This window comes from Sebastes umbrosus, chromosome 1, assembly GCF_015220745.1.
Source record: "Sebastes umbrosus isolate fSebUmb1 chromosome 1, fSebUmb1.pri, whole genome shotgun sequence".
Classification (NCBI taxonomy): domain Eukaryota; kingdom Metazoa; phylum Chordata; class Actinopteri; order Perciformes; family Sebastidae; genus Sebastes; species Sebastes umbrosus.
In genome coordinates this window covers 19,393,857-19,403,822 of record NC_051269.1, presented here as the reverse complement: position 1 = coordinate 19,403,822, position 9,966 = coordinate 19,393,857, and the positions used below count along the sequence as shown (strand labels likewise).

The following is a 9,966-nucleotide window of genomic DNA, read 5'->3' as shown; positions in this document are numbered from 1 at the left end:
AATGTCTTGTTTTGTCCACAACTCAAAGATATTTACTTTACTGTTATAGGAGTAAAGAAACTAGAACATATTCACATTTAAGGAGCTGGAATCAGAGAATTTGTACTCTTTTTGCTTAAAAAATTACTCCGATTAATCAATTCTCAAAATAGTTGGCGAATAATTTAATTGTTGACATAGATTGATCGTTGCAGCTCCAGTGTATAATCACTTGAAAATAATAGTTGTTGTGTTTTTGTTACCTTAGAATGAGCCCTTTATTTCTGCATACTGAGCAGGTCTTCATGGAGCCGGCCGCCATGTTTCTACAGTAGCCCAGAACACTGGCTCTAGAGAGGGACATTCACGTTTTTGCGCCAGCCATTGTAGTTCCCCTACACGCTTGGCACACAGGAGAAGTTTCATTTTTGTTGCAATCTGCAACTTCACCAGTAGATGCAGCCAAATCCTACACACTGCACCTTTAAATCTCACTAATTAACACGTTATATCTCTTTGTTTGGTCCCATAAAACCACAACATTTTTAAAGGAAACGGAAGTTAGAGTGTCTTTAGCTTCAGTAATGTGACATTTCTTGAGTAAAAGAGAATATGCTATTTAGTTACAAGAGTGATACTGTAAGTGTTTAATGATAAGGGTGGGGTTAGCTAGTCAATCAAAATCACATTTCATTGGATACATTTATGTAACTGTTCCCGAGTTCAAGATGAGTCATTACAAATATGTGCGCAGGAAGAGGACAGAGAGGGATTTTGTTATAAAATACATGTAACAAGGTAAATTAACGAAGAGTATTTCTCATTTCACTGTAACTTTAAACTTCAGTATTTTGTTTTATTTTTGGTTTTGTTTATTATTTTTGAACAAATGAGATAACATGTTAATTATTGAGCGTTAAAAAAATTAGACCTGCTGGTAGGTGGCTTTTGTTACCGGTTTCCCCCCTTACAGTCTTTATACTAAGCTAAGCTTCATATTCAACAGATATGAGAGTGGTATTGATCTTCTCATCTAACTCTCGGCAAGAAAACAAATAAGCATATTTCCCAAAATGCCAAACTATGGTTTCTCTGTTGCTTGTTAGCTTATTCAAATCAAGTGTCAGTTAGAACACAGAGGTCCTGCAGGTGGTCTCTGTACATGCACATGTGAGGATTGCATTGTCCATGCTCAGTGTCATGTTAGGTGACAGCAAAGGGATGAAAGCATTGGAGTCCTTACCCTCAGCTTGAGCTCTGGCACTCGAGACAGAGGGTTCCAGTAAAATCTTAGGGAACGGCGGCGAGTCTCTAACAGAGCTGTTATCCTCTGCCTGGGAGCAAACGAGTTCTCGGAAACACTCCCTGAACCGCGTGGAGAGCAGGCTGTAGATGATAGGGTTGACTGCAGAGCTGAGGTAGAAGAAGACCCCCGACAGGATGTGCACGTACTGAAAAATGGTGTGCATCAAATCTGTCCACTGGCTGATGGAACTCCACAGGAGCCTCTCGATGTGGAACGGCGCCCAGCAGACTCCAAACACCGCCACCACGATCGCTAGAGGATCAGGCCAAAGAGAATGTTTAAAAGGTTATTTTGTTGTTGTTGCAGGTTATTCACTATTCTTTGTTGCCGCTCTCTATTATTTATGTCGTTAGTACCCTTACAGGGAAGATACATTTAGACAGAGACAGTAAGTGGAAAGACAAATGGGCTACATGCTAATTGACAATTACAACATCCTGTTTTTGGTACTTTTCCCCTGCAGTTAAAAAAGACTATATACTGACAAATAAACAAAGTTAATATGTAAGAAAACACAACGATATTCACTTCAGTACACTCGGGGGTTTTTGCTACAGACTATTTGTAGCTTACGGTGGTTAATATTTGCTGATGTTAGTAAACTCTAGATAGATATTGCTAAATCAGTTCACTGTAGGGCTGCAAAAATCCTTCGATCAAATCAATCGATCTTTTTGATTTGAGCTAAAATGTCAAACATTTTCTGGTTCCAACTTGTCAAATGTGAGGATTTGATGCTTTCATATATGAAAGTAAACTCAGTATCTTTGGGTTTTGGACTATGATCCAATCAACAGAACAGGCAATCTAAATACATCTCCTTGGGCTGTGGAGATTTACACCATTTTTCACTATTTTGTATTTTGTCAATTGATTCATTGATTAATCAATGAATCAATTAATCATTTCATTATAGACCTTGTTCACTGACTTCCACTTGCTCTCAGTCAGGTTGCTATTGGGTGACCAGATCCCAGCAAACCAAATGTGGGACAAAGAGTATGTATGTGTGGGACAATGTGGGACACGTTAACAAGGCTAAGAGGTTGTCTACAATTTTGATATAATATATCTATCTCACTTAAATAATAACTTTTTATTCTGCCCCTTAGCTCGTAATATCTCTATGCTTTCTCCGAATGCATCCATAGATCGGCACATCTCCTTTTGAGCCTCACACTTCATGTCGTATTCCCCCCATGTGAAATTGAAAAATAACTGGCAAATTTCACAAAAAACTCTGAGAATCGCCTTCCACCGGCTTATAAATACTTATAAGTAGTTTCACAGTCTTTGTTGTAGCTGCTTTTCCTTTTCTTTTTTGTTTTCATCGTTTCCATCATATTCCACCTAAATCTGCAGTTTGTGACTTTGCGGTGACTCCTAATTTTCCCCATTGGGCATAGCGTAGCAAAGATGGTGAAAGGTTAACCTGCACTTGACCCACGTGTGCGCAGTTTGACAGCAAACACAGCGCCGTGATGACAGCCTTTCCTGCTTTTTTCACAGCCATTCGATTAAAACCAGATTTTAGAAAAGCGTCTGTCCTGCAGTGGTTTGACTTTTGAAAACTAGAGCCAATGAAAATGTGGGACATCGTCTCAATATGTGGGACGTGGGACAAGGGATGAAAATGCTGTGCAGTCCCTCGTAAAGTGGGACACCTGGTCACCCTACTTAACATTGATGTCTTTGAAGCAACTGACTTAAAGCTAGAGTTGGTAATCTTCTTCAAAAACATTTTTTTGTGATATTTGTTGAAATTGTCTGACCAAAAAAGAAAAACATCTGTGGCTGTTGCAGGATTGTAATAAACCAGTCCAACCATTTCATTTGGCCAGAATGAAATTATTGTATTAACAATAGTCATGTTCATTGTTTACGTTCATTATGATCATTTTCTGGGAGTGGTTTTGGAGGGAAAGGCCTGAAGGAACGGACTGCCAGTAGTGCCAACTTGGCGACTTTCTTGATAGATTTGGGGACTTTTGGAGCTAGTGCTGCTAGCTAATTTCATTGGAAAAGAGTTGGCAACACTGAGCTGGGATTTCAGTTGGATAACTTTTCTTCCTCAAGAAACTACTCTTGCTATTTTTACAAGATTACCAACCCTAGCTTTAAGAGAATCTTGTAATTACCACTCTTTGCCACAGTGGCCGCTGCTCAGAAAAAGTAGTATTGTGTCACCCAAAATATATTCCCCCCAAAAATCCCAAACATCATTTAAAAGTCTATTTTAGATTAAAAAAAATGTAGGAGATCTAATCATTTACTTTAACAAGATAGAGCTGGAATATTGTCCCATTAACTTAAGTCTTAAAAACTTTAGGATATGATGGTACTTTCACTCTAAATGTGTCGCTCTGAGCAGCAGATGTTGGTGATAAAGCACTCATTACATTCCTCTCTTAATAATACATGCATAATGCTCCCTGGGTGTTCTCATTGAAGGAGGTGCAGCAGGCTGTTCACGATGGTGGGCATATGGCATCAAGCTGACTACGTCTTAGCTTTGTAAGTAGCTTGGTGACTCTTCACACAGCCAGAGATATTTATACATGTGAGAGTGGCAAACATTTGACACTTACTTTTTCTCTTTTCCCAACAACAGAGTTTGTGAGATTTGTCTATTTCAACCTTTAAGAAATAGTTGTTTCACTTTTTCCTTTTAAGTGTATCATCTTGTTCCAGCTCATCATTGATATTCACACTGAGAGAAATATTCAAATCCAGGATGAAATATCCCAGAGGATTTCTGCATCATTTCATACACATTTCCATCAATATTGGGCTTACATGTTTGGTATTTTGGGAAACTTTTGGATCTCCACCAGAGCTTAAATATAGTTCTGTGGGTTTGAACCCATTTAGTTTGTACTGACTGCCCCATAAACTGACACACTTAGTTAGTTAGTGATATTTAAGGGGGAGAACACAATATACGAATAGGAGACAAAATGCTCCACAGACCTTGCATCATAGCTTTCATCTCAGTACTGAGTACAGTACACAAAATTGTGTTTCAAATCTTGAATATTTCTCTAAAACATTACATATTTGTGACTAAATGAGCAACCTTAAAGGCATAGTGTTTGTCAGTTGGTGTTGATGTGTAAACACACAACATTCAAAATTGGCCCCTCCTCCATGGCTCAACGTGCAAGCGAGGGAGAGAAAGAGAGTAGGTCAAGATGGTCAAGCGAGCTATAGAGTGATTGAAGAGAGGGAGCGGCGTTAGTGAGAACAAAGCAGCGAATCAGAGAAATAAAACGTTATTTTCTGATTGTTTCACAATTCTAAAACATAAACACGACTACACCTACGCACAACTCCGCACTTCAGTAGTTTTGGAAGGTGCATAACCGGAGTGCGGTTGTGCGGGAAGGTGCAGAGTTGCCAGATTTTGAATGAATGCAGCCAGAGGGCAGGCTTCATCCTGTCCGCTTTGGCTCAGTGCTGCTCTCGGCCAAACTCAAACTGACACATAGCAGCACTCTGCACACAGCAGAGGAGAGACAGAGAGAGCAGGAGCATCACTGGAGCACACATAAAAACACACAACCCGTTCTCATCCATCAAATACAGATGCTTTGTATTTGACAGAGCTAAAGGGCCTTGGTATCAGACGCCGAGGTTGTGTAACAAAGTGGCGGTATTTGACAACCTGAACGGGCTGCACACCCTGCTTATTGGCTGGGGGTTACACCCCCCACGCAGGGCTGAAAGACTCTTTGCTGACACCCAGAAGAGTCCCAAATACAACAAAATAAGAACAAAAGAGTCAACCTTGTGGTGTTGCTATAGAAGAAATGTCAGCAGTTCACCAAAGTCAGTAGGATTCTTCCTCTGGGAACCATGAATGTCTGTAAATAATTTCATGACACTTCATTCAATAGTTGTAGATTGGTGGACCAAAGTGGTGGACCAACTGACTGACATTGCCACTAGCATGGCTAAAAACAATCTTAGTTATAAAGTTATATGATATTTTAATACTCAAAAACTCAAAATCAGCATTGTGTGTGTGTTTTGATCAGATTTGACTGAAAGTTGCGTCTCCCTGGCAACATGTTCAACAATTTTTATTACGCTAAATTGGCAGTAGAAATACCTGACACATCTCATGTGAAAATGCCATCAATGCTCTAACCTTGGCGGATAACGAATCAGGTTTATATGGAAATCCATCAAGTAAGAAACTGACTCATTAAATAGGTTGTAAGAGCCTTTTAAGATGATTCACTGGAAGTCTTTTGTCACATGTGGTGAAATATTTTTCCGATGATGGATATATCAGTCTAGACTGAAACTCAATACAGAAAAGAAATCTGTTGTCTATGAATTTAGAGTAAAAGGGTCTTCAAGCCCAAAAGCTTAGATAACGTGACTCCCTCCAGAATATATACGATCCATACAAAGAATTGACAATCCTGTGGTATTATTGTGTTTGCCTTTCATTGGGAACATGTCTTGGCATTGATAACGGAGATTACAGGGGATCTAATGGTCAAACCATAGCAACTATTCACAGTAATACCCATGTTGACTGATGAAAGATAATAACTCACAGAGCATCTTGTTGATCTGTCTCCTGCGCCCGTTCATGCTGATCTTCCTTCGAGTGTTGGTGCTACAGTTCTTCCCGAAGGTTCCGCTGGGCTGCCGCCTTTCTCTGCACAGATGAAGACCCATCACCAGGTACAGCACGCTAATCACCATCATGGGCACGAAATAGAAGCACACAGTGGTGATCTGCATGACCATGTTATAGATCCACAGGGGCTTCAGCACGGCGCATATGGCCGACTCCTCCATCCTCTCCGGCAGGTAGAAGATGCCGTGCAGGGAGGTGTTTGGGATGGCGCAGGTCATCGACACCACCCACACGATGGTGATTACCCGCTTGGCGTGCCGGTTAGTTGACAGGTACCGTGTTTTGAGTGGGTACACCACAGCTATGTACCTCTCCACGCTCAGAGCCGTGACGTTGAGGATCGAGGCGAAGCACACCGTCTCGAAAAGGAAGGTCTTGAAGTAGCAGCCGCCCTCGCCGAAGGGGAACGGGTAGTTCTGCCACAGGTCGTAGATCTCCAGAGGCATGCCGATCAACAGCATGAGGAGGTCCGACACGGCCAGGCTCACCAGGTAGAGGTTGGTGGGGTTTCGCATCTTCTTGTGCTTTGCTATCACGGCGCATGTGAGCAGGTTCCCAGACAAACCGGTGAGGAAGATGAGAAGGTAAACACCGGTCACTGGGAGGAAGAAGGGAGACCGTTTTGGACCCAGGATTTCGAAGAGGTTGACTTCAGCGAATTGGTCGTTGGTGTAATTCCCAGTGGCGTTTAGTGGCATGCTGGTGTTGTGGTACAGTTTGGATGCGTTTGAAGACGAGCCGTGCAAAAAGAGCTCCATTTCAGAGAGGAAAACTGGAGGAACAACGAGGAGTTGTCAACACATCCTGCGCCGATTTCAGGGTTTGTTCAACACTGGAGGCCTGCTATAAAAATAAACATGGAAAGATGAAACAAAAGTGCTATTAGAAGAGGATTTCATTTGATTTACAGCTCTGTGATGGTTATTGGGATCAAACTTTAACATTTCTTTTTCATCTCGTTTCATGAACCACACTCAGTGATCCACATATTCCCAGAACTTGAGACCTAATTATATCTTAAACAAAGGCTTTGAAAGATTTCACTCTGTCACACTTATTTTCTTTTAATAAAACTAGTGTGATATTTAAATGCATATCACAAGGACTGCAACTAATGATTATGTTTAATTAGTACACTCCGTGATAATGATGCGTTGACTAATTTGTTTTAACACCACCAATTTCTTCATGCATCAACACATCTTGCGATTTTTAGGTTGTAGCGGGCTCAAACGAATGAAGCTTCAAACTATTCGATAGGCTACAGCCCTCCGAGTCACACAACACTATTTTGAGTTTGACAAACGCAGAATTCGATCCGACCAGCTTATTATTTTATCTTTCGGAACGCTTCTTCATTGAACTTATTTTCAAGTTATGTCAAATGTAGGCTATTATATGGCTAATTAAAACATACACTCACCGGCCACTTTATTAGGCACACCTGTTCAATTGCTTGTTAACACAAATAGCTAATCAGCCAATCACATAGCAGCAACTCAATGCATTTAGGCATCTAGACGTGATGAAGACGACTTGCTGAAGTTCAAACCAAGCATCAGAATGGGAAAGAAAGGGGATTTAAGTGACTTTGAACGTGCCATGGTTGTTGGTGCCAGACGGGCTGGTCTGAGTATTTCAAAAACTGCTGATCTACTGTGATTTTCACGCACAACCATCTCTAGGGTTTACAGAGAATGGTCCGAAAAAAAGAGAAAATATCCAGTGAGCAGCAGTTGTGTGGACGAAAATGCCTTGTTGATGTCAGAGGTCAGAGGAAAATGGGCAGAGTGGTTCGAGATGATAGAAAGGCAACAGTAACTCAAATAACCACTCGTTACAACCAAGGTATGCAGAATACCATCTCTGAACGCACAACACGTCAAACCTTGAAGCAGACGGGCTACAGCAGCAGAAGACCACCCGGTACTAGCAAGGTGTACCTAATAAAGTGGCCGGTGAGTGTATGTCCGATATTGTTCTATATGGCCGGACTTCTGGAATATTAACGGCCATATTGAGAAGATACTGGCATCTTATGAAACTAGAAAAACCTAAAGAATCCATTGGTACCAGTTTGTAACGAAGGAGGTTAAATAACACTCCAAACTTACACTAAATTTTGGTGAGGAAAAGCTGTCATGACCATTTTAAAGGGGTCCCTTGACCTCTGACCTCAAGATATATGAATGAAAATGGGTTCTATGGGTACCCACGAGTCTCCCCTTTACAGACATGCCCACTTTATGATAATCACATGCAGTTTGGGGCAAGTCATAGTCAAGTCAGCACACTGACACACTGACAGCTGTTGTTGCCTGTTGGGCTTGAGTTTGCCATGTTATGATGTGAGTATATTTTGTATGCTACATGCAGTACCTGTGAGGGTTTCTGGACAATATTTGTCATTGTTTTGTGTTGTTAATTGATTTCCAATAATAATTACATAAATACATTTGCATAAAGCAGCATATTTGCCCACTCCCATGTTGATAAGAGTATTAAATACTTGACAAATCTCCCTTTAAGGTGCATTTTGATCAGATAAAAAATGTGCGATTAATTTGCGATCAATCGTGATTGATGATGGACAATCAGGATTAATCACCATTAAATATTTGAATCGATTAACAGCCCTATTTTTAATTAATGTGCCTATTATTTTCCTGATTAATTACCTTGTCTATAAAATACATGGCATCTTCATATTCCTTTTAACCGAGCAACAATCCAAAAACCTGAAGGTATGAAGTTTATAATAATATGTAGTTAGAAACACAGCAAATCTTCATATTTGACAAGTTGAAATAAGATGATGTTTGGAGTTTTTGATTTAGTAATCACTGAAACAAATATCAAAATTGTCCAAGATTCATTTTCAGTCCATCCACTAATTGATTAATCTACTAAATAACTGCTGCGCTAGCAGGAAATATAGGAGCCAAGCACTTTAAAGGGCATATTAATAACATATTGACTTGATAATGTCAGGACCACCTGGTGCAGAAATGCATTACTGATTAATTAAAACACACTTAGCAGGTATGGGTCAATAAAAATGCTATAGGCATATTGATTTAAATAAACGTTTGTTACAAAACTACTTCATAATAATTAACATTACATATTCACTTTTCTATTTGGAAAAGTAGAAACTATTGTCTGTGAGCTAAAGTAAGCAATAATTATGCAGACCTCACACAGCACATGAAGTCACTCCAGACATCAGACAGCAATACAGACATGAGACCTAATTTTCTTTTCTAAATTACATCATTTTTATGACAAAAGACATTTTCTATTGGTTATGGATGAAGAGGAATCAGTTTAGTAGAGACAAATTAGTCTGATATGCAAACTGAGGTGATTGATGATTACTGCCTTTACTGCCACACTAATGGTTCAAATCACTCTCATCAAGTGGTGACTGTTGAGGATAATTGGCATTACACACACTGCACTGATAGATGTTATAATGACTTCTTCAAGAAGGTTAATTATGTCCCCACCTTTCATGCATCACCCAGCAAATCCAAGGTTGTGTGACTAATACAGAAAGGCTATGACTAACAGTGAGATTTTGATTGTTATCTTTAAGAAAAAAACAAAAGAATATCAAATAATATCATATGAGGTTTATTTTGAGGATTTTTTTTGTTTCATTTAATGTCAGTTGTGCTTTGTCAAATACTTAGATGCATCCGTCTGAAGCAAACAAAGATGCAAATACAGACGACAATATATAGAATAAACTATATAAACTTGATCACGCACTATCAGGGTGTAACTTTTGTTTAAAATATTTGCAATAGAAATAATAAAGCTCACCTGGAAGCTCCTGGTCTGCAACCGGCTTCTTGTGACGCGCTCTGATCATGATGGGAAATGAGGAAACAAACTGCGCAAATGAGGCGAATAAAAAACAATATAGCGAATGCAAAAGTTGTTGGATGCGCTTCTGCTCGCTACAGAGGAGAGGAGAGGAGAGGAGAGGAGAGGAGAGGAGAGGAGAGGAGAGGAGACAGAC

At 40.0% G+C, this 9,966-nt stretch overlaps 1 protein-coding gene across 1 annotated transcript; it reads right to left on the bottom strand.

The window, feature by feature from the left end:
* Positions 1-1,106: 1,106 nt before the first annotated feature.
* nmur3 (neuromedin U receptor 3) lies at positions 1,107-6,769 on the bottom strand. The gene is made up of 2 exons (XM_037795527.1): positions 5,854-6,769; positions 1,107-1,537 (listed from the first exon to the last, which is right to left on the bottom strand). The coding sequence occupies exons 1-2, from the start codon at positions 6,695-6,697 to the stop codon at positions 1,107-1,109; spliced, it is 1,275 nt and encodes a 424-aa protein (XP_037651455.1). The 5' UTR covers positions 6,698-6,769.
* Positions 6,770-9,966: the final 3,197 nt, after the last annotated feature.